Below are 23,512 nucleotides of genomic sequence, written 5' to 3'. Positions count from 1 at the left end.
TGTCATTGCTACCCATTCTACCTGCACCCTGCTTTTTCCTTCTGGCTACACTTGTGTTCCTTTCTCTCCCTCCCCTCTGCCCCCCTCTGGGCACAATGCACAAAGGTTGGAAAAGGTACTGCGGCCAGAAGTCTCTGAGTGAGGCAACAATGGATGAATATTTAGGCAGCTTAGGACTGTTTCGAAAGCTGACTGCGAAGGATGCCTCTTGCCTCTTTCGGGCTATTTCCGAGCAGGTAAAAGGAAAGCAAATATATCTTCCCTATACTGAGATTTCAGAGTTTGAGATATGGCACAGTACTGTAGCTGGAAAACATATAACCCAGCAAAACAAAACAAAATCCGTTTTTCTTTCCTAGTGAAAACCAGGTCTGTCTGCTACTTAGCTTGGTGCATACCTTTGCTGATTAGTCCAAATATATTCTGTGCCTTTGTCATGTCTTATGTTTTCTAAATACTACTTTGGAATGTAAGAGAAATACGAGAACGGGGTTAAGGGAGGTTTTGACATTTATCTTGATCCTTAATAAGCAGCCCCTGCTTCCTCTAAATTTGCCTCAGGAAAAATGCATGCTGTGCCCATAAGGAATAGAAAAGGGGGAGTTTAACAGAATCATCTCTTCCCCAATCTCACTCAAGGTGACAAGAACAGATTTTAATAATATCAAGACTTAGTTTCCCAATTTCCTACATATGTTTTGCATGAGGGGGACTTAAAATGTCCAGTTCATAGTCTTAATTTGCAAGTTTCTATTTTAAATGACTGCTGATAGTGAACTGGTTTCTCTCTTTAGTTGTTTTGCAGCCAGGTCCATCATTTGGAAATCAGGAAGGCTTGTGTCTCGTATATGAGAGAAAATCAACAAACTTTTGAGTCTGTAAGTAGAATCCATACACAAGGGAGAGTTGTCATTAGAATATGTAGCAGATGGGAAATGGATTTTGAGCACCTACATATGAAAATTATATCATGTAATCTCAGTAGCAAATATTTAATTTTCTGCTAGCTTCCTTCCCTCTAGTAGCACACTTTTGGACCTCATTCCAGAGTTAGATTGTATTGTACTCTAAAATTTAAGAAAAAAACCAATCTGTATGCATCCATTACTTTCTTCCCCTCACATACCAAAAGACTCCCAAATTTTAAAAAGTTACACTTTGACTTCTGTTTTGTATTACCTATAGCACTTTTCTTGAACAATTAATCATAGTTCAAGAAAGGTTTGGCTGTGTTAATATTGTTAAGTGTATATTTTAAAGTACGTACATGTTGGAACCCCCTCTGTTCTCTTGCTTAATTCTGTGCACAGTGCTTGGAGAATCTTGTAAAACTTAATTGTAAGGAAATAAACTGTCCTAAACATCCATCTTTTCATGTGACAAACTGGTAATTGGAGCCCTGCCATTAATTATTGGCTTTAAAACAACTTTTAGAAGGCATCTTTCTATACATTGAAGTGTTTGAATTCTTAACAAACTGAGATTTTTATCAGGATATAATAGGAAGTGTGCCCTTACATGGGTCATATTTTTATTATACCCCTAGCTCTTCCAGTACTATTTGTTTTCTTTTGACTGTACTATAGATATTTGCCTGCTGTTCGAGGTTTATTCTTAGTTTTCTCAACAGGTTTCATTGAATTTTAAAACTATATAAAGGTTTCTTGACTTTTAAGCTTATTATGTTAAAGTTAATCACAGTCTTTACCACACCTGGGAAAAGGATTATTCATAAATTACTTCAAATGCAAGACCATGGTGTAAAGCAGTGCATCTTCAAGTATTTTTGTGCATACAAATCACCTATCTTGTTAAAATATGGATTTTGATTAAGTAGGTCTGAGCTTGGGCCCAAGATTCCTGCATTGTTAACAAACTCCCAAGTGATAATTGCTGATGTTTGCAGACCACATTTTTAGCAACAGAGGAACATGTGTAAAATTTTAAAACTACATGGATGAATCTCAGAATAATTTTGCCCAAAAGTACATGCTGTATGATTTCCTTTATATAAAATTAGAAAATGCAAACCAGTCTATAGTGATTAAAGCAGGTCAGTGACTGGGGGTCAGTGGAGTTAGGGGCACAAGGAAACTTATGGAGATGATGAATATATTCACCATCACGATTATCATGATGGTTTCATGGGTGCATACATATGTCAAAACTTATTTGATTGTGCCATTTAAATACATGCAATTTATTGTATGTTTTATATACATGGAACAGATGATAGCTATCAGAGAAGGAAGGAGGGTGGGACTACATGAAGAAAAGTGAAGGGATTAGCCAAAAAATTTATTTGCATAAACCATAGACAACTGTGGTGATGGCTAGGGGAGGGTGGGTGAGGACAGGAGGGAAAGGGGAAATGGGGCATCTGTAATAGTGTAAGCAATAAAAATAAAAATACTTGAAATTCATTGTATGACACTTATAACTCAATAAAGCTTTTTAAAAAGGGGATTAAGAAAAATTAAAAACATTAAAAATTCTAGTTATATTTAATTTTAGATACATGTACATAGAATTAGAGTTATGTAATTTTATTTTTATTGAGATTTATTTTACAAACAATAAAATTGACCATTTTAAGTTTAGCACTTTTAGTTTTGGCAATAATACAGTCATGCAGCTGCCACTGAACTCAAGATGTAGAAACTTTTCATTGCCCCAGAGTTTCCTTGTGCTCTGGACTTTTTTGAATCTAACGAAATTCCCTTTAAAGTTACTTGGTTTAACTTTGTAAATGCACATCTCCTGTATATTTCATGAAAACTGTCAAGTTGGCATTTCAAAAGAAACTCATAGGCATAGCATTTGAGGAAATGCACTGGTGTTTGGATAAGCCAGGACCAATTCCTAATACACTTTATAGTCCAGTTTTTCTCCACCCATAGCTTTTGTGTATGTGCAAATCTTCTTGAGGTGCTGTGCAAAATAGTAATTTAATACCATAATTATTGAGCTGAACAAAAGCCCATTGGAGGATAATATTGCAGAATATAATCAGATTTCAGTAAATCTATGTATTTGGTTAAGTCAAGTTTGTTTTATTTTTGAAGTATGTGGAGGGATCTTTTGAGAAATACCTGGAACGTTTGGGAGATCCCAAGGTAAGCTCAAATATGGGGGTTTAATCCTTACAAAGTGTTTTGAATAATAACCTAAATAATCATTCAGTTATGTTACTTTAGCTAGAGCCAATCTATTTTCTTAAGTAGCCAGCTGTGTTTAATCAAATAGTTCTTGCAAAAGTTTAGAGGCTGGCAGTTGACCTATTGTTTTGTGTTGAATGTTGAAAATTACGTGTTTTAACAAATTTATCATCCATCGATGAGTGAAAATAATGCTGCTTGGGAACAGGACAAGCCTAAGCCTTTTCATTTTAATGGGGGAGGGGGATGGCAATGAATGTTGCGAGGAAGTCATTATTATTTTTTATTAAACAATTCTCCTGACTTGTAGTTATCTTTCTTTTTAAGTGGGAGTAAAATTCATAAACATATTTAATTAAAATTTTATGTGATTAAATTAATTCCATAGTTCTGGGCTTAAAACACATGTACTACTAAATAGCCTGCTAACTTAATATTCTTAACATTAAACTTCATATTCTTAACACTAATTCCATTTTTATTGTGGATTTTAAATCTCCCATATTAACTGTCTTTGTTACTTAATGGCTAAGGTCTTGAGGTCCTTTTTCAGAGTAAGATTGGGTTAATAATTATCACAGTCATCTCAAGTCTCACAGCAAGTTACATTTGTTATACAAACTTTTCATCTAAAAAATAATTGAAGAACTTGCAAAAACTTGTACTTTCTAACTATGCAATGTTTTTAAAAACTTTATGTTTAGGAAAGTGCTGGTCAGCTGGAAATAAAAGCTCTTTCTTTAATTTACAAGTAAGTTGAATCTTTTTTTTTGAGAGAGAGAGATTGTGTGTGTGTGTGTCTGTGTGTCTGGTTTTTATTAAAGTCCATTTAGGATTGGGAAAAATTGAGATTTTATGTATTGACAGGTAGAATGAAGAGGTATAAGCAAAGTCAGTTAGTGTAATTTTTAGGTGAAGAATCTCTAGTATTTAATAACTGAAATTATTCCAGTGGAAAATTAGAATATTTATCTTAGAATTTTGTTTAACTTTGTGCCTCTTTTGCATATATCCTCATTGGGGATGTATTGCTTCCAAGAGGGTAGAAATTGGTTCTTGAGGACAAAAAATTAGATATTATGATGGTTTACAGTGTAACTGTGGTATTAAAATTTCATAGGGAAATTAAGAAAAGTCTAAAGCTCTTTAGGGAGGCAATGGGGGAAATTTTGAGCAACACTGCTCTAATGCTTTGAAAATTTTGTTTTGGTTTTTGAAGTTGCATAAGTGGCATTTCTGAAGACTATAGGGTTTTCAAAAAGCTATATAATATAGGTTAGAGGCTAGTGAGAATATTGTTCATTTGAAAAGTTTGATCTGTATAAGACTCCTTCACAATTCTGAGGATGGTGAGATGGCATATACCTTGGTAGTGTCAGACCTGCTTGTTATGGGGACTTGTTCAAGTTAGTGGTGTTTTTTTTTTTTTTTTTTTTTTGGTCTGCTCTTTTCTCATGAAATCCAGCAAGAGAGGTAGTATAGCAGTCATTGGGCAGGTCGCTTTTAACTCACATGCTAGCTCTTAAACTGGCCTGCTCTCTGTTTTTGTATGGCCCTCAAGTTGAGAATGTTTTTTAAAAGGTTGAAAAATCAAAAGAAGGATAATGCTTCATGGTATGTGAAAATTATATGAAATTCAAATTTCAGTGTCTATAAGTAAAAGTTTTATTGGGACACAGTCATGTGCATTTGTTTAGCATTGTCTGTGGTTGCTTTCATGCTACAAAGTGAAAGTTGAAAAAAGCATATGGCCTGCAAAAGCTGAAATGTTTATGATCTGGTCTTTTATCAAGAAAAATGTACCAGCCCTTGCTCTAAATAAGTGGAAGCCCCCAGAACTCAAAAACGTACATACAATTGGTAACCTATCTTCTTTATTTCCCTTCCCCCTAAATTAAGATACATTTTAAAAAATCCATAGGCCTTTACAGGCCAGGAGCTTCTCTACCTTGAATTAATATTATTTAACCTCTTAAGCGGTTGGATTATTTTACATGAAAAAGGCAGCAGTTTAAAAGCACAAATACTTGTTTCTTATAATGATCTCTTACATATGCCAAATTATCTCTTCTCACCCACCTTTGTTTTCTACTCACAGTCGAGATTTCATTCTTTATCGTAATCCTGGAAAGCCTCCAACTTGTGTTACAGATAATGGATATGAAGACAAGGTAAGAAGAAGAGTGAATGTTTATAAAATAAAAAAAAAAATTTGAATGATGCTATGGGCTTACCAGGATATTAAGAAATCTTCCTTTTTTACCTATTTAGTAAAAAAAGAAAAAAAATGCAAGCCCATTCCAAATGCCAAGCTTTTCTCCCACCAGCCTTTTCTTTTCCAGTCAATCATCATCAGTGTTGTTAGCTACTCTTTGGAACAGACTTGATTTTGTCACTCCTCTATTAACAGAAAACCCAAATTGATTAGAAGGTAAGGTTAAAATTCTGAAGCTAGGCATTCAGTGCCCTAAATGGTCCCAACCTTTCTTACTTTGTTTTTTCCAACATTACTATACCACACTTCCGGATAGTCAGACTTTGATACCTTTTTCCCTTTCCTTTGTATATCAAATGTGTCAGTTCCTGTGCAACTTTCCCAACTCCCCTGGAGTTATTTCTTTTTTCTTTTTCTTTTCTTTTATTGTTTTAAATTCATTCCTTTTTTTAAAGTATATTTTATTGATTATGTTGTTACAGTAGTCCCAATTTTTCCCCCTTTGATCTCCTCTGCCCAGTACCCCCCTTCCTTCCGGCAGTCCCATCCCCCTTAGCTCATGTCCATGGGTCGTGCATATAAGTTCTTTGGCTTCACCCTTTCCTATATTCTTAACTTCCCCCTGTCTATTTTGTACCAACCGATTATGCTTCTTAATCCCTGCACCATTTCCCCATTTCTCCCCCTCCCCACTTCCAGCTGATAATCCTCCAAATGATTCCCATACCTATGATTCTGTTTCTATTCTGGTTTGCTTAGTTGGATTTTGTTTTTATTTTTAGATTCAGTTGTTGATAGTTGTGAGTTTGTTGTCATTTTAATGTTCATAGTTTTGATCTTCTTTCTCTTAAGTGAGTCCCTTTTGACATTTCATATAATAATGGCTTGGTGATGATGAATTCTTTTAGCTTTACCTTGTCTGGGAAGCATTTCATCTGCCCTTCCATTCCAAATGATAGCTTTGCTGGATAGAGCAATCTTGGCTGTAGGTCCTTGCCTCCCATCACATTGAATACTGCTTGCCAGTCCCTTCTTGCCTGCAAAGTGTCCTTTGAGAAATCAGCTGGTAATCTTATAGGCACCCCCTTGTAGGTAACTCTCCGTTTCTCTCTTGCTGCTTTTAGGCTTTTCTCTTTATCTTTCACCTTTGGCATTTTAATCATGATGTGTCTTGGTGTGGTTCCCTCTGGATCCAGCATCCAGCTTGCCCAGGACTGTCCGTACTTCCTGGACTTGTATGTCCATTCCCTTCACAAAATTTGGGAAGTTTTCCTCCATTATTTTTTCACATAAGTTCCCAATATGATTCAGATGTTGGCACGTTTAGAGTTGTCCCAGAGGTTCCCAAGCCTCTTCTCATTTTTTTTCCAATTCCTTCTCAGTCTGCACTGGTTGACTTTTTTTTCTTATGTGCCAGATCATACATTTGAACCACGGTTTTCTTCCCTTCACCATTGGTTTTGTGTGGATTTTCCTTCGTTTCCCTTAGCATAGCCTTCACTTCTTCTCTTACGCATTTGCCGTACTCAAGTATATCTGTCAAGCCTGTGAGCATCTTTATCACCAGTGTTTGGAATTCTGCGTCTGTTAGGTTGGCTCTCTCCTTGTCATTCAGTTCTCCTACTGGAACCCTGATCCGCTCCCTCCTTTGGGCCATATTTCTCTGTCTCCTCATCCTGACAGGCTCCTGTGTTTGTTTGCTTCCTTGTCCCAAGCAGAGCTGTTGCTCCTATTACATTGCAAGGAGTGGAGCCTTAGGTATTCGTCAGTATAGGGCAACCTGTTTCACCACGTTGTGGCGCTCTATGTGGGGGTGTGGTCTGAGAGGGAACAACGCCACCCGCCAAGCAGTCGCCCCGCTTCCAGTCACCTCTCCCACCTCTGCATGGGACTTGTGCCTCTCCAGCCATTGTCCTGGCCGTTGCTTCCAGAGTGGGTGGGTCTGTGGACGTTCTGGGATGGGTTGGGGCCTCCAAACAGGAGACCAGCAGCCTCCTCCTCTGCCCCAACCCCCACTGACCTGTACAGTCAGAAGCAACGAGGTTTTATTGTCCCTGACGCTGGGACCATGAGCTGCGCAGTCTGGTCTGAGATTGGGAGTGCTCTCCAGGTGTCCTTCCCAACTTTTTAAAATGTGTAACACTGCTTTCCTCCGACCTGCTGCTTGCTGCTAGCGCCACCACACTGCATCCTCTCTGCCCTGGCTCCGCCCCTCCTACCTGTCTGGATGAGTATTTCTTCTTTATATCTTTGTTTGTTTGACTTCCATGCAGCTCGATTTTCTGTAACTTCTGGTTGTCTCTACAGTTTTGAGGTAGTTGTATTCCTTTTTAGCTATGGAGGGAGACACAAGGTGTTTGTCTACGTCTCCATCTTGGCTCACAGTTCTGGAGTTATTTCTTCCCTTTGTATTAACTCTACTATCACCCAAATAATTATAGTATTTATCACATTGTATTTGTTTTCATGTCTGGTTCTCTCATTAGTTTGAAAATTTATTGAGGGCAGAGACAGTGTGCTACTGCCACCTAAGTAAGGTGCTTGAGAACTCTCAGCAGGTGAGCAAATTGTTTTTTGGCATAACTTTTTTTTTCCAAGAAGTTTTAATAAAAGTCTTTAGTCATTATCTGATTACTGAATAAAGACAATATTTGACTTTTGTAAATCTTGTTTCACTTTGTGGATCCTAATTCAGGCAACATTTTGATGATAGTAAAATAATACTAGGCATTGGAATCACTGGTGGGATGTTATAGTAATCTAGACAAAAGACCTGAACTAGACAAGTGGCATTAGAGATAGAGAAGACTGGGTAGGATGTAAGCAATAACTTAAAGATAGGTATAAATTGGGGCACATTAATTGTTTTACCAATGATACCACCATCTAATTTATTCAGCAAACATTAAGCTCCCATAGTATATCAGACACTTTATTGGGCTTTGGGGATACCAAAATTAATACAATATTAATTTTTACTCTCCAAGGGCTTAAGGGGCTATAAAGACAAACACGTAAATGTTTGGGGAGTGATATGTTTTATAATAGAAGTATGTGCAAAGACCATAGAAGATGCACTATACTCTGCTTAAGGGAATTTAGAAAATTTTACTGTGTTAGTGACATTTAAGTGGAGTATCAAAAGATGGGTCCAACAGGTATTAAGGGCAGTTTCTTCATAGGAAACACTATATGCAAAGGCATGGAAGCAAGAGACCCTTTGGGATTCAAATAGTTTGGTGGAGGTAGGGCAATGCTAAAAAGATAGGTTAGAGTTATATAATGAGGGCTGTAGTAGGCCATGCCAAAAATTTGGCATTTTTATTTTACAAAATAGTTAATTGGAGATTTTTCCAATTGAAAATTTTCAAATATACGAAGAAGCTAAAAATATTTTATAGTCAGCACCCATACCCACCACTTACAATCTACTGTTAATATTTTAGTATCCTTGTTTTATAACATATTCATCCCTCCATCCATTCATTAATCCATCTTAATTTTATGTATTTCAAAATAAATTTCAGATGTCAGCACAATTGCCCTGAAACACTCATTCAAAGTTTTTAAACAAAAGTGTGATATAATCAGAATTGTTTTAGGAAGAGGTGCACTAACTTTGTTGTATCATTGTACACACCATTGTCTGAGATGAGATTCAGACATTTAGATCTTTACCAGGACTCTTTAAACCTGCAGTTCAATATTTTACCCCGACATTTTATTCTTAAAATTTTCATAAAGAGAAAAGTTGGAAGACCTTTTATAGTGAACCTTCATATACCCACCACCTAGTTTCTACAAATTATACAGCTCCCATTTTCAAATGAATCTTGTATATCTCTGAGATATTGAGCTAAGTCTTTTTGAGTGTGTGCAACCATGAGAATATCATATAATTATAATCCATACATATCCACAGAGCTAATACTTACCAGCCATTGGGTATTTGCATGCACAGGATAGTGTATATATGTCTGATTTGGGAATACGTATATAAAGTGAGTATTGTTTGTTCATGTTGAAATTTAAATATGGAAAATCCAGGTCCCAGCAGGTACTTTCCTTATGTGTCACCTTGCTTTGCCTAAAAATTGAGTTGCTATATCTCAGTTCAGCTGATAAAATTCATATTTGAATTGTTTGGGTTTTCAAAAATAACTTTATTAAAAGCAGTGAACAATTATTAATGAGCCTTCCATAAAATACATTTGGGAACCAATTTTCAAAGAAATAAAGGCCTAATGTTCACCTTGGTACCTTTGACTGAACTCTGCGTTTTTCAGTTATTCAGTGTCAAAGTGAGTGCTACTGGAAGCTAGACATCTTCACTCAGCCCAGTTAAAAACAAAATAAAAGTTAAATCTAGAGAAGTAAAGTAAAAAGTCAAGTCTGTAATCATGTTCTTCAATCTCATGTGCTTCATAGTAACAGCTGTTAAGTTATGGTGTATATCCTTCTACATCATTCTCTCCTTTTTTAAATGTAGACAGGCTCATTCATACTTAACATTCCGTTACTTGTTCTTTTCAAATATCTGTCCTCATCACTAATATAGATCTACCTCATTTTTTACTAATTTACTGCCATTACATCCCACCTGACAACCCCAATAAGCACACCACCCACAATTTGTGAGAGAATTATTATTTTATGTTTGGAAACCACCAGGAACATAAGAGCTGTCATGCCTAATTTTGCCTCTTCCAATCAAAATGTAACTAGTTGCCACTTGAAAGGAGAACTTGTATGGTCATCTCTGTTACTTTTACTGCTTGTTTATTCCTCAGTTCTGGTTAGCTGGGTTCCTTTATGCCTTAACAGCTGCCTCCAGTTATTAACCTTTCTTGGTTGGAGTTCCTAGTTCCTCTAGTCCAAAGTACAAACAGCTTCTCTGTTAAAAATCTGCTCATTGTTCTTTGGCATTAATAAACTTTTTTTTAAAAGATTTTATTTATTTTTAGAGAGAGGTGAAGGGAGGGTGAAAGAGGGAGAGAAGCATCAATGTGTGGTTGCCTTTTGTGCACCCCTAACTGGGGACCTGGCCTGCAACCCAGACATGTGCCCTGACTGGGAATCGAACCGGCGACCCTTTGGTTCACAGGCCAGCACTAATCCACTGAGCCACACCATCCGAGGGTGGGATTAATAAACTCTTAAATGAAAATACGCCTTGGGGTAGGTGAACTTCTTAACTTAAACTTTACTGTGAGTAAACCTTTGCTTGACACTTGCTCTCAGTACTTTGAAATAGATTATACTGGTGGATTTGGGAGTTGTGATTAAAAAAAAAAAAAAAGCCTACAAAAGAATAATAGACCTAGTCTCAGAGAACTTGATTATTGGCAGAAGTTAGCCCAGGGTAGTGTATGAAGGTAGATAAAAGAGTCTTTAGGATAATCTGCCAGGGAGGCTTTGTGGCAACATTCTTGCATAGATCTCATGTTGCTGATATCAGAGATGGCTTCAAATGAATAGACTTAATTATAGGGATTACATCCCTTACACAACACAGAGGTTTTTAAACAAAAGTTCAAAAAGATGTTGGAGGAGTTAAACAAATTTCATCACATGGTGCCAGGGGAGCATTTTTACTGAAATAATTTCGTTAGTAAGCGTGGCCTTTGAATTGATGTTTGAAAAAAACTACCAAAGGAATCAGCTAAGAAATTCATTTTGTAGCCATCAAGGAAGTTTCTAGCTATATTGCTCTTATATAGTATATTTATATATTGCTATTCAGTACAGTGGATAGCATTTTGAACAAACTAAGTCCCTTCTCCCATATCTGAGTTTGGGGTATTTGAGTATTTCACCTAATTTGTCCAGTCATTTTTAGAAGTTGAGCTGGGTCTTTTGACTTCAATAAGGCTTTCCATTATATTCACTCATTCATTTATAAAAGTTCCTATCTTTCCAAATTCGTAAATTAGTAATTGTTTGCTATATTAATCAGAATTTGATTGAGGTTCACAGTGTAGCCTTAATAGTGATTTTAATCTCAGCATTTAAAAGTCCCTGTCAAGAAAATCTTTATGAGGTATAGCTTGCATTTATCTATGTTTAGTTTTAAAATATCACTTCCCCCCAGCTTTATTGAGATAAAATTGACACATTACGCTGAGTGAAATAAGTCAGGTGGAGAAACACAAATGCTGGGTAACATCACTCGTATGTGGAATATAAAAATCACTTTTTAAAATAAAACATTCATTTGGTTCGTCATTTTAAGTATTTCATGGTTGTGAGATGTGTAACATTCACTCATTATGTGTGTTTTTCTTCAGATTCTACTCTGCTATTCAAGTAATGGTCATTATGATTCAGTGTACTCAAAACAATTTCAGTCAAGTGCAGCTGTTTGTCAAGGTATGTGAAGGCTTTATAAATGTTTGGGTGTGATTGTTGCCAGTCTTTTACATTGAGAAACCTGCCATAAATAACCCTTTAAAACTTTGCTGGTACCTGTTGAATTTGTATACTGGGTTATGGCTGTTTTTACATTATTATAAAAAGTGTTATTTGGATAATTGGAGTTTTGACCACTTTTTTCTTTAGCTGTATTATATGAAATTCTCTATAAAGATGTGTTTGTTGTGGATGAAGAAGCATTGAAGACTGCAGTTGAATTGTTTAGAAGTGGTTCCAAGAAGAACAGAAACAATGCTGTCACTGGCAGTGAGGATGCCCATGATGTCTGCAAGAGTTTAACTCAGGATAGGTAATAAAGGGAAAAAGGGGATGTCAACTGCAAGATCATCATCTTTCTGTGCCATCATTTGAAAGTGGAAGAGACTTGGCAATCTTTTGTGACTTAGATGACACAAACACATACACTCGTTCTTGCCCTCTCAAAATCAATCTCTCTCTGTCTCTCATATGTATGTATGTATGTATGTGTAGGGATATACATTTTTTAATGGGTGAAGAGAGGTTTTGTATTGTGAGATGCTCAGGCTTCAGGGGTTTGGTCCAAGTCAGAATCAGTTTTTTTTGTTGTTGTTGTTATTACTAGAAGAGACTAGAATTATCTAATCCTGTGATTCTCAAACTTCAGTTGTATACGAATCACTTAGGATGCTTATTAGAAAGGTAGATTCTTGGGACTGCCTTCACAATATTTCAGGTCAGAGTAAGGCTTCTTAAAATATTTTATTTTTATTTATTTTTAGAGGGGAAGGGAGGAAGAAAGAGAGGAATCAAAAGATCGATGTGCGAGGGATACATCAATCAGTTGCCTCTCACATGCCCCCAACAGAGAACCTGGCCTGCTACCCAGGAATGACCAGGAATTGAACCAGTGATCTTAAAATTCTCAAGCCAGCACTCAATCCACTGAGCTACACTAGCGAGGGTGGAATCTGCTTTTTAAACAAATATACTCAAATATTCTGATGTAGATAGGCTGTGGATTGATCTACACTTGGAGAAAAAAGCTGATTCTAAGCTAGCACCCTAATTTTGTAGATGATAATTGAAGTTCAGGGTGGTTATTTGATACACATGTCTACCTAGTAAAAAAAAATCTCTCGAGCTAAGGTGAGTTTTAGGAGCTAAGTGTCTGCCTTTTGTACTCACTAGGAGTATAGATGTGGCCTCTGAGCTGAGGAAGCAGCTATTGAACGCCTTTGGTCAAAAACTTTTGTTTTTGAGGTATTTTCCTGATTACTAGTTCTGTCTAGAAATTCAGGTAGAGTTGGTGCCAGTCAATTCTCATCTTGTCTTTTTGCCTTGCAGTTCTATTTCTTGGATAGTTAATACTTTGAATTATTTTTTCCTTAGGTGGTAGAAGAGGTTTTTTTTTTTTTTTTTTTTTTTTTTTTTAAACTTATTTGGGAATGCGGGGTGGCGGGTGCAGCACCCCGCAATTCCAAATAAGTTGCCGCAGGCTTACAGAAACTATAGTATTAGGAAGGCAGGGTGCTTTAATTATCTATTGCTACATAACAATATTACCACAAACTTGGCAGCTTAATACAGTACATATATCTCACAATTTATATAGATTAGGAATCTGAGCACAGCTTTGTTGGCTGTTTTGCTTAGAATCTCAAAAGACTGCAGTGATGGTATTGGCCAGGATTGAGTTCTTTTCTGGAGCTTTGACTGGTGAAAGGATCTACCTCCTCATTCACATGGTTCTTGGTAGCATTCAGTTCCTTACAGCTGTTAGGACTGAAAACTTCAGTTTTTTACTGTTTGTCCAGCAGAAGTAACCTCTCAGCTCCTTGCCACATGGGCTTTGTGAACATGGCTGCTTGCTTCCTTATTAGAAGCAAGATTGAGTGACTAGGAAGGACAGCACTATATTCTTAAGTAACATAATGATACACATCCTGTTTATTGGTTAGAAGCAAAATTAAAGAGGGGAATCACACAACAGTGTGAATGCTATGATGGTGGGGCTCATAGGGACCATCTTAAGCCTGTGTCCCCTCAGGAGTATTGAAATATATGAGGTAATCTGCTAAGTGTATTGTAGTACATACTTATATAAAGGAAATGTAAATGTAAATGTTGAATGGAAAAGTATTTGCCTCCTTTTGAGAACTAACCTACTTTAGCACCACTAGGTGGTAGAGTAGTTGTTAGATGTAAGATTTTTCTTAGCTAGTACATTTATAGAAAATTCTTTGTTCTAAATCTTTTCAATTAGGACTGAAGAAGAGTGCAGTGGTTGCTGCAATGTTGAAAACATACCAGAGGAGGGGTACAGGGGAGGAACAGAAGAAGCAAAGGTTTGAGATTTTCTAGGGCAAACTTCATAATTTTGGTTTGCAGTATTATAACTTAAACTAGTTAAGGTGAAATGGTCCATTCTAGTAATACAGAGTGGGGGAGGAGGTCTTTTCCTTTATGGAAGTCTTAATCTGAAAATGTAAAATGTATGCTTAATGTTCTCTGAATTTTTATTCTTATGGAATTGTAGATTTTTTTCAAAGCAAACTGAACACTTAAATTTCAGAAGCTGTTGTTTTCAAGTTATATTATGAACCCAATTATAATAATTATGTATACCCCAAGTGCTGGTAATTTGGGAACAGTATTGAATATGGTGAGATTCTAGGAAAGCAGAAGAAAAAGGTAATTCCTTTGGAAATTATAACAGATTTTGACCAAAATGAAGTATAAACTTTTCAGAACTAGATTTTAGGGTTCAAGAACACTTGCACCTCTGTGTGCATATCAAGAGGAGACTAGTTAAATCCTCTGACTGAATCTTTAATCCTGGTCTGTGTTCCATTGATATATATGTGATGTATCCTGAGTTGTTGGCTGCTTCAGACAAAATTTCCCTTCTGCCATCTAAGACCTTTTAGATTATTTGCATATTGCTTCTTTAATCTCCTGATTTTTAAGATACACAGTAAAATTTGTTGTGGAATTTATTTCTTGTTTTAATAAAGAAGGGAGGTATATGTATAGTTTTTTTTTTTAAAGGAAGAAAAGAATATTAATTCTTTCTTCTTCATACAAGGAAGACTTAAGCTAAAGATGGTGAGTTTGTTGCATGATTATTTTTGTTTCAGTCTCCAGAAAATCCATCAAAGATGTTCTTCCCCTATAAGGTGCTCAAATCTCTGGATCCAGAAATTTATCGTAATGTAGAATTTGATGTTTGGTTGGACAGCAGAAAAGGTAATGAAATATCAACAGTATACTTTTGAATCCTGACAGATCCAGGAGAATAATTGCGCAAATTGTTTCTAATAAAAGACATTTTCATTGTACTGTTTCTTATGAGAAACATATAGGTACTTACTTTTTGCCTTACTCAGTAACATGATTTAAATCCAAAGGAGGAAACAAATAGGTTTAGAAGTGGGGAGGGATCTTTTAGAGTCATGTTTATTGGGGATTTCAATTTTGCAGACTGTGTGAAGACAGCCTTTAGATAACTAAGAGTACAAGAAACTTGTAGTAACTAGAAATAAGCTCATCTTGAATTTAAAGGGTTAAGACTGCCCTCATTAATAAATGAGTAGGTCAGGTGTTGGCAAACTATGGCCTGTGTACCACATTTCACTTGCCATCTGTTTTTGTATGGTCTGTGAGATGAGAACAGTTTTTAAAATTTTGAACTGAAGAAAAAAATGAAAAGAATAATATATTATGTGAAATTCAAATGAAAATTATATAAAATTCAAATTTCAGTGCCCATAAATAAAGAATTGTGACAGAGTTCAATAGTTTGGTCAAAGTAGGCCTTAAAGTTCTTAGAGGTAGCCTTTAATGTTTCATATTTAACATGTTGAACCACGTGAACTTAGGTATAGTTAACAATATAGAATGAGGTTAAGACCTAGTGGAATACAATAAGTTGTTAAAAATAATAGGCTGCTTTGAAAAACCTGTGTATTTTTTTTAATTGAGGTGTGTTACTTTCAAATTTTACCTTATTGGTGTTTGACCAACTTGAAGATTGCAACCTCCTAATTTCCACATATTTGTGTGTTGTAGCACAAAACTATATTTGCAAGTCTCCTTAAATTGACTACAGAAATAACGCATCAGGAGTGATAGAATGACTCTTTAGGACACCCCCTCCCATTTTTACTTATGGAGGTAGCATTTTAAAGACACTATGGTAAAAGTAAATTAGAAAATTAAATGATATAAGAAAGTTTAATTGAGCTTGATTCATTTTCTTTTAATAGAACTTCAAAAAACTGATTGTATGGAATATGCTGGAAGACATTACTATGTGGGAGACAAGTGTCAGGTTAGTTCCTTCTTTAAATAATTAGTAATTTTTTTTCCAAGTGGTTTTAGTCAGTATGAGTTCAACAAAACTAAAATTCTAGAAAAAATTTTAAATATTTTTGTTAAATTTTAATTACAAACTTTTGTGATTAGATGTAGGCTCTTTCAGCATGTACTTCCTTCATTAAACCAGACTGGCAGTGTTGATTATCAGCTGCTTTAACAAGTAGACACTGAACTTCATTTGGGGAAATGTGGTATTTTTGTTTGGCTGAAACCAGATCTGCCAATATGCTTGAGACTAGATGTATTCTGTCTCTTCCTCTTTCAGGTTCGCTTGGAATCAGATGGAAGATATTATAATGCTCATATTCAGGAAGTTGGAAATGAGAACAATTCAGTAACAGTCTTCATTGAAGAATTGGCAGAAAAGTGAGAACATAATAATGTGTTGAATTCCTAAAATCTTTAGCTGCTGATGCCTTTTTGTAATATTAAGAATTACCAGGATGCTAGTAAGAGAACCAAAGTTACATCTGCTAGCCTAAGATGACTTACCTTGAATTGTCAAAGTGTATGCTAAAGTACGAAATCTCAGTACAGTCATGTGCTGCATAATGACGTTTTAAGTCTTTGACAGAGGTCCCATAAGATTATAATAGAGCTGAATTTTCTGATAGAAATGGAAGGATATGTAGTTCAGGACAAATTCCTTTTTTCCCTTTAATGGGAGCAATATCTCCTGAGCGTGGCAGTACATTCTCTCACTCACAGCATCTCAGTTGTAAGTGCACAGATCACATCCCTAACAGTCAGCTGCTGACCTGTTTCAGCACAGAGGTGCCTGTCCCCCCATCACTACATATTTAGAGGGTACTACAGCCATCCCAGATCTAGCATTATGGACTTCAGTGTACATTGCTATAAATTGTTGAGGACGTAAGATTCTGTACAAGGACACAAGTCCAGAGGAGCTACCTTAACAAGTATTAAGTGCCACTGACACTTCAGTAAAAGCTTTCTGCGTTACTGTGGAGCCAGCCTTGTCCCTGTACCTTGAAAATATGTTCATGTTGTAATAATGTAAAGCAAAGATATGTTTTTATTTCTTCTATCAATTAGTGCCAGAGAGAGCCCTTGTGCCAGATGGTGTCACTGGAACCAAAAACAAATTTGCAAAGTCCAACTACTGGGTGCCCAGGTCTACATCCTCTCCATGTTAAGCAACCTCTTTTTTATGGATACCAACAAAGTTCCTTAATCTGACCATGCTCCAACATGCACTAGCCAAACCACATTGTCATGACATCCCGTATGTCCCTTTATCTCTCCTTGTTTCTTCTTCCTGCTGATCCTCAGGCCACCTTTCACTCCCTCCTAATGGTCACTATTATGGTGTTCTACACCTTACCCAGCCAGTTTCTCCTCAATATTTCCAATTAGTTCAACCACATGAAGCTTCATGTTCATCCAGCCCACAGAGTTCATGGAGCAGCATTGACAGCTTTGATGCTCTGTTTCTGACCCTGTTGGAAGGAAGCAGGGGTAGGGCTTATGGGACAGTGATTATAAAGTTGACATAATGTCCTAGGCCTTCACATTCACTCACTGCTCACTCACTGACTCACTCAGAGCAGCTTCAGTTCTGCAAGCTCCATTAAGTGCCCTGTAGAGGTGTGTACCTTTTTTTAATCTTGTATATCATATTTTACTGTACTTTATCTGTGTTTAATTAGAAAAATACTGTGGTGTTACAGTTACCTCCCGTATTCAGTACAGTATCATGCTGTACAGACTTGTAGCCTAGGAGTAATAGACTACACCATCTAGGTTTGTGTAAGTGCACTCTATCATAGTCACATAATGATGAAATTTCCTAATGATGCATTTCTCAGAATGTACATCTTTTGTTAAGCAACACATGACTGTATACGTATGTACAAAAGTTGAAAAATTGTAGGCACTAGCCAACTTATTACAAATATTAAGTACAACAGAATTCTGTTTAAAAAAAAAGCTGTATATATTAATTGGAAAGCTGGTTTGCTAACTGAGTCTATGCCAGTATCATAGCATTTCAGCTAGTCTAGTCATTAAACTTCTAACAAGCTCCAGAATTATCTGGAGAGAATTTTAAAGCACAAATTGAGCTCCACCTGCAAAGTTTTTGATTAGTAAGCCTGAGATGGGGCCCAAAATTTGAACTTCTAACAAGTTTCCAGGTGATACCGATGCTATTAGTCTACTTTGAGAACCATTAAATGAGGTTATACTGCCCTAATGACCAAAAAATCTCAGCAGCTTCTTAGCGTGTTCACAGTGGGTCAGCAAAGGAGACTCAGGCCGACAAGGCTCTACTACAGGCAAAGAAAAAATATACCATGGCCAGCCATGTGCTGGCTCTTAAAGTACCTCCTTGGTTTCATAGCTGAACCTGAAGTCATTGGGCTGGGAAAATAAAACTCTTCCAAGTAGAGGCAACAAATACTTGTAAAAACTAGTCTACCATAATCTTTTCTTTGGAACATGACTTGTACTGCAGGCATCTGTGAAATTGTACAAACCACTCTTAGGGTTTCTACACTGGAAAAAAAAAAACCCAACAAGGAAACTAGTATCAATAGGTTTAAGCAGAACACACTTGAAAATGAAGCAGAAGGGTGGACTTTGTGTATCAGATGGGAATTAAGTCTGTGTTGCAATAGCTTCATCTTGGTATCTTTTAACTTCAAGGCATGTTGTTCCACTGGCTAACTTAAAACCAGTTACTCCAGTGACACCTGTTCCTGCCTGGAATGCTATGCCTGGTCGGAAAGGAAGAGGTTACCAGAAAATGTCTGGGGGCTATTTCCCAGAAATGGGTTTGTATACTGAAGGTTTTTAAAATTTTCTCTTTCTTTTACCCTACATTATAATTTTTAAAAAGGTATACCTAAGTCTTGTTGTAGGGTAGAGTTTCTCTACATTGGCACTACTGAAATTTTGGGCTGGATAATACTTTATAAGGAGCTGTCCTATGCGTTAAAGGATGCTTAGCAGCATCCCTGGCCTCTATCCACTAGATGCCAGTAACATACTTCCCCCAGTTTTGACAACCAACAGTGTCTCCAGACATTGCCACAGATCCCTCAAGGTGAGGAGGGGCAAAATTGTCCTGCTGAAAACTACTGGTCTAAGGTACTTTGCGTACACTTAAGTTGGAGTAGGGTTTAGATTCTAAAACTTGAAGGAAAATGATTTCTCAGAGAACTAGGAAAACACCTCACGGAAGCAGCCAGAGATATTAATAAGCATTAACTACGTTTTAATGACCAAAGTTCCCTATCCTAAACATAGTGCTGAGATGTCCTTTGGTACAGAAATTGACTGCTGGTTTTGCCCTTCTAAATGGAAAATCTAGTACATCCTTAAAAAGCACAAAAATTCCCTCCCTTTAGTTTTTGTTTGTTCCTAAGAAAAACATTTGAGAGTTTTGGTATTTGTGGGTATGGTGGTGAGACACTGGATCTTTTGCTTTTGGTAATGAAGCTTATTGGCTACTTCTTTTTTTGCCTGAAAGTTATGTCGAACATGGATGTGAAGCAACAGAAGAAGATGTTCAGGAAAGTTAGAGGAAAAGAAATTTATATGTCTATGGCTTACAGCAGGGGAGACACCCTGCCTCCGCCCAGGCTTCAGCATGGTATTATGCATTACGGGCATGACCCTCCAATGTACTACTCACATACAGCTGGCAGTGTTACAGCTAATGAACATTTTCATCCTCAGCATTCATCTCAGAGACAAGGTCGGGGATATGGGATGCCCAGGTAAGGCTTCACTGACTTTCAAGATAATGTACATCTTTGTTTAGATATTGGAAATAATTCCTGGGCAGAATTACATTACAATTTAGAAATATCTTAATCACTTAGATTCCTTACAATTTCTGCCTATGGAGAGCATAAAGGATTAAACTTATGTATACTTAAATTCTTGTCAAAGCATTTATTGGAAGATTCATAGCCTCACAATCTAGGGAAATATGGAGCAGTTGAAGAGATGCTAGAAGGTAAAATGCCATCAAGATATGAGTGCCATGTGTATGGCTCTGTATCCATTAATAATGGATAGGCCTAATGCCAGTAGTAAGGAGAGCAAAGCTCTTTGTGTATGTTTTTAGAAAGACGTGTTAATTCTATTTAACTACAAAGACTGACTACTCAGACACAAGTGAATAAAGAATTCTGTTTTCCTTTCCCCTTATTCTTAGGGACTCATCTCGTTTTATAAATAGGCCCAACATGGCAGACCCTAAAGTTGGTTTTTACCCTGGTCCAGGGAAAAAGTGCTGCCACAGCTATGATAACTTCGCCTATAGATCTCGGTAAGTGCATTTTTAAGTGTTAAAAGTCAGAGAAAATAGGTAAGTCTGTTTTCAGTGCTGAGCAACAAATGTATAGACTACATTTTTTAAGTGTCAACATTGAGGTGTTTGAACTGTTACTTAGAAATTAGAAATAAGTCACTACCATATTTTACAGTTTTCCTCCTTTCATTCTCCAAACTACTTAAGTTCCTTTAGACGTAGTCACCGCCAGATGCAGTGTCTGAATAAGGAGTGCCAATACAGCTTTGTCCCAGAAAATGGACAGATGCCCCAGGGCTTGGAAGAAACCATTACTTTTTATGAAATTGAAGAAGGGGATGAGACTGCTTATCCAACTTTACCTGTAAGTAGTTAAAAAATATATTCAAAAAAGTTGTTTACTTTTCTTTCTCTTTAAATAAAGGCAGTGTGGATAAATTTTAGCTTATTGTACAAATAACCAAAGAAAGCCCTTCCTGAAAAACATGACTTCATCTTAGCACTTCTAAAGGTGAAAGAAGGAAACATTTTTAGTTGCTTTTAGAGAAGGTAGAGGTGGACAAATAATCTTGCCCATTTAGCAATATGGGCTAATATTCTCTGTTTTCTTGGTTATTATTGCCCCACATTTTTAATTCCAAAGCACATTAAAATATATATATGTGTATATGTCTGAGTGTATATATATCGTTGTCGGCAGCCGTCCGTCTCGAGAGACGATGGTGTAGCTTCTTAAGAGTCTATCTGCACCGCCGAAAATGGCTGTGCAGTCCGACTCGGGAGTGACACGGTATCTGTCTCCTCCCGTGTTGAATCGACATCTTGCAATGACGCTGGAGTGTCCTCTCCAGTGAAGCTGAAGCTACAGTATATATATACACACACACATAATGTATGAGGTTGTCCAGAAAGTATCCATCCATGTAATGTGAAAAAGACATTGAAGAAGATACAAGAAACATTGTACATAGGACAATGACGCTTCAGTTCCCCTTCAAAGTAGGCACCTTGGGACCTTACACAGTTCTCTCAATCACCATCAGCTGCCATACAATGGGGCCATTGTATTTGTCTGAATCTCATTGATGTTCTGAAATCACTTCCCTTTCAAAGGTGATTTTAGTTTTGGGAAAAGCCAGAAGTTCCAGGGTGCCAAATCTGGGCTGTAGCAGGGCTGAGTCACCTGGGTGATTTGATGTTTCACCAAAAAATTCTGCACAAGACATGATGCAATGAGCAGGCATGTTGTTGTGATGAAGCTGCCAATTACCAGTTGCCCATAGCTGTGGCCTTCTGAATTAGCCAAATAGTTTCTGTGGAGAAATGTTCAAGCTTAATGCAAAATTTGATGCAGATCCGTTGCTTTACTCACTCAGTCATTTTGAATGCGATGGCCACACAGTACACTGCTCACTATAAACAGTGTCTACCGCCCCCACTGACTAGAACAGTGAAGTTGTCATTGTTCATGCATGTGCATTGCAGTCCACTCTCCTTGGCTGCCAGGTTATATCAATGTCACTCAAACAGTTTTGATTATATTATCAATGGCTGGACTTGTCTGGACAGACCTTCTATATATACATACATATATATATATATATAAATTTTTGACTAGAGGGAGAACTGCATGTCTCTTTGTGTCTCTGTGGTACAGAATCATGGAAGGCCCTCTACAGTGGTTCGTCCTACGTCAGCATACTATGTTGCAAGGAGAGGACGTAACTCAAGCAAACAGACTTTGAGTTCAGAGGAGTACAATGGCCAGAGTGACAAGGGTGAGTTGATTTCACAGTTATTTTTTTTAAATATGATTCTTGTGGCATTAGAGTATCAAGGCTATGAAGTAGACCTAAAGTTTTTGTTTGGTGGAGGGGGTGGTTTCTCATTCTGTTTTGGTAGCTTGTTTTGAAAGAGGTATCAGTTCTTATCTCAGCTTCCTAGGTTTTTGAAGGTGTCTTGGTATTTCTATAGGCCCTCCACAGTGTTATAACATTTTCACCTTTTTGCATAGGTTTATAGTGTGTTTTGATTTGGTGAGATTTCAGTATGGAAAACATCTGTTCCTTATTAATAACGTACTGTTCATGTTGTCCTTCCCATTTTTAGTATCTATCTTAGGCTTTTCACGTGATTGGCTGTTATTTTACAAGACTGCAGTGAAATAACTTCATTGCCCAAAGAAATATACTTAATCTGTAAATATTACTATTTATTCAATTCTATATACTAAGTAATTATATTTACAATTTAATATACAAGGGGGAACCCCCCAAAAAACCGCAGGAATTATCTTCTGGCAGGTGGGCCCCTTGTAGTACAGGCTGCCTTTGCCAGATGGGTGACTTTTTTTGTTTTCCTGGATGAAGAAAGCCCTCAAAGTGAAACATTTTGCCAATGTGGAAGAGGTGAAACAAAACAAAACAAAACAGAAGCACTAAAAGGCATCAAAATTGACAAGTTCAAAAACTGTTTGGAACAGTGGAAAAAACATCTCAATTAGGTGTATTGTATCAAATGGAGAGTAGTTTGAAGGTGACTGAAGTTTAAACATGTAAGAATAATAAATACACAGTTTTTATAAATTCTGGTTTTATGGGTACCCTCTCATAATTACTGTTCATTGAATTCTATGTACTAAGTAATTGTATTTATAAATTAATATAATACTTAAACTGTATCCCTCTGAGGAATATGATATCCTTATTTTATATATGAGGAAATTAAGATTTGAGGGGTAAATGAAATGGCTAAAGTCATGCTTAGTAAGTGGCAGATTTAATTTTTTTATAACAGCTTTATTTAGATGTAATATACATACTCTACAGTTCATCTATTTAAAGTATAGAACTTGGTGGTTTTTAGTATATCCACAAAGTTGTATGACTATCACCACAATCAATTTTAGAACATTTTTATCATCCCAAAAGAAATCCTGTACCCATTTCCCTTCCCCTTCCCCCAGCCCTATGCATCCACCAGTCTATTTTCTGTCTCAATGGACTTGCCTATTTTGGACATTTTATATAAACAGAATCTTGTAATATGTGGTCTTTTGTGACTGGCAGAGATCAATTTTGAATTAGG

General features: G+C 36.7%; 2 protein-coding genes across 2 annotated transcripts in view; both read left to right on the top strand.

Annotated features, from left to right (window-relative positions):
* The first annotated feature begins 1 nt into the window (after nucleotide 1).
* On the top strand, nucleotides 2-20,447 carry LOC149990960 (UDP-N-acetylglucosamine transferase subunit ALG13-like). Its single transcript, XM_090263994.1, has 15 exons — nucleotides 2-236; nucleotides 795-878; nucleotides 3,066-3,116; nucleotides 3,863-3,909; nucleotides 5,257-5,329; nucleotides 7,860-7,931; nucleotides 11,661-11,742; nucleotides 11,932-12,094; nucleotides 14,030-14,111; nucleotides 14,904-15,012; nucleotides 16,032-16,096; nucleotides 16,409-16,509; nucleotides 18,811-18,953; nucleotides 19,637-19,886; nucleotides 20,330-20,447. The coding sequence occupies exons 1-15, from the start codon at nucleotides 96-98 to the stop codon at nucleotides 20,445-20,447; spliced, it is 1,581 nt and encodes a 526-aa protein (XP_090120120.1). The 5' UTR covers nucleotides 2-95.
* Nucleotides 20,448-20,626: 179 nt separating this feature from the next.
* The window catches only part of LOC149990958 (UDP-N-acetylglucosamine transferase subunit ALG13-like), a 41,791-nt gene continuing 38,905 nt past the window's right edge, over nucleotides 20,627-23,512 (top strand). Inside the window, exons 1-2 of the mRNA XM_090263995.1 lie at nucleotides 20,627-20,789; nucleotides 22,083-22,203. Of these exons, the coding sequence (XP_090120121.1) occupies nucleotides 20,658-20,789; nucleotides 22,083-22,203 (253 nt within the window). The 5' untranslated portion in view covers nucleotides 20,627-20,657. The remainder of the gene's footprint in view (nucleotides 20,790-22,082; nucleotides 22,204-23,512) is intronic.

This window comes from Furipterus horrens, unplaced genomic scaffold, assembly GCF_987537825.1.
Source record: "Furipterus horrens unplaced genomic scaffold, mFurHor1.1.pri manual_scaffold_17, whole genome shotgun sequence".
Taxonomy (NCBI): domain Eukaryota; kingdom Metazoa; phylum Chordata; class Mammalia; order Chiroptera; family Furipteridae; genus Furipterus; species Furipterus horrens.
Note: the sequence above shows the minus strand (reverse complement) of the source record. Positions and strands in the feature narration are given on the sequence as shown.

Bases quoted from the DNA above. Each gene is read 5' to 3' on its own strand.
- LOC149990960 (XM_090263994.1), top strand. From the start codon at position 96: ATGCACAAAGGTTGGAAAAGGTACTGCGGCCAGAAGTCTCTGAGTGAG. The intron at 3,910-5,256 runs GTAAGTTGAATC...TTCTACTCACAG, and splicing joins GCTCTTTCTTTAATTTACAA to TCGAGATTTCATTCTTTATC. The intron at 12,095-14,029 runs GTAATAAAGGGA...CTTTTCAATTAG, and splicing joins AAGAGTTTAACTCAGGATAG to GACTGAAGAAGAGTGCAGTG.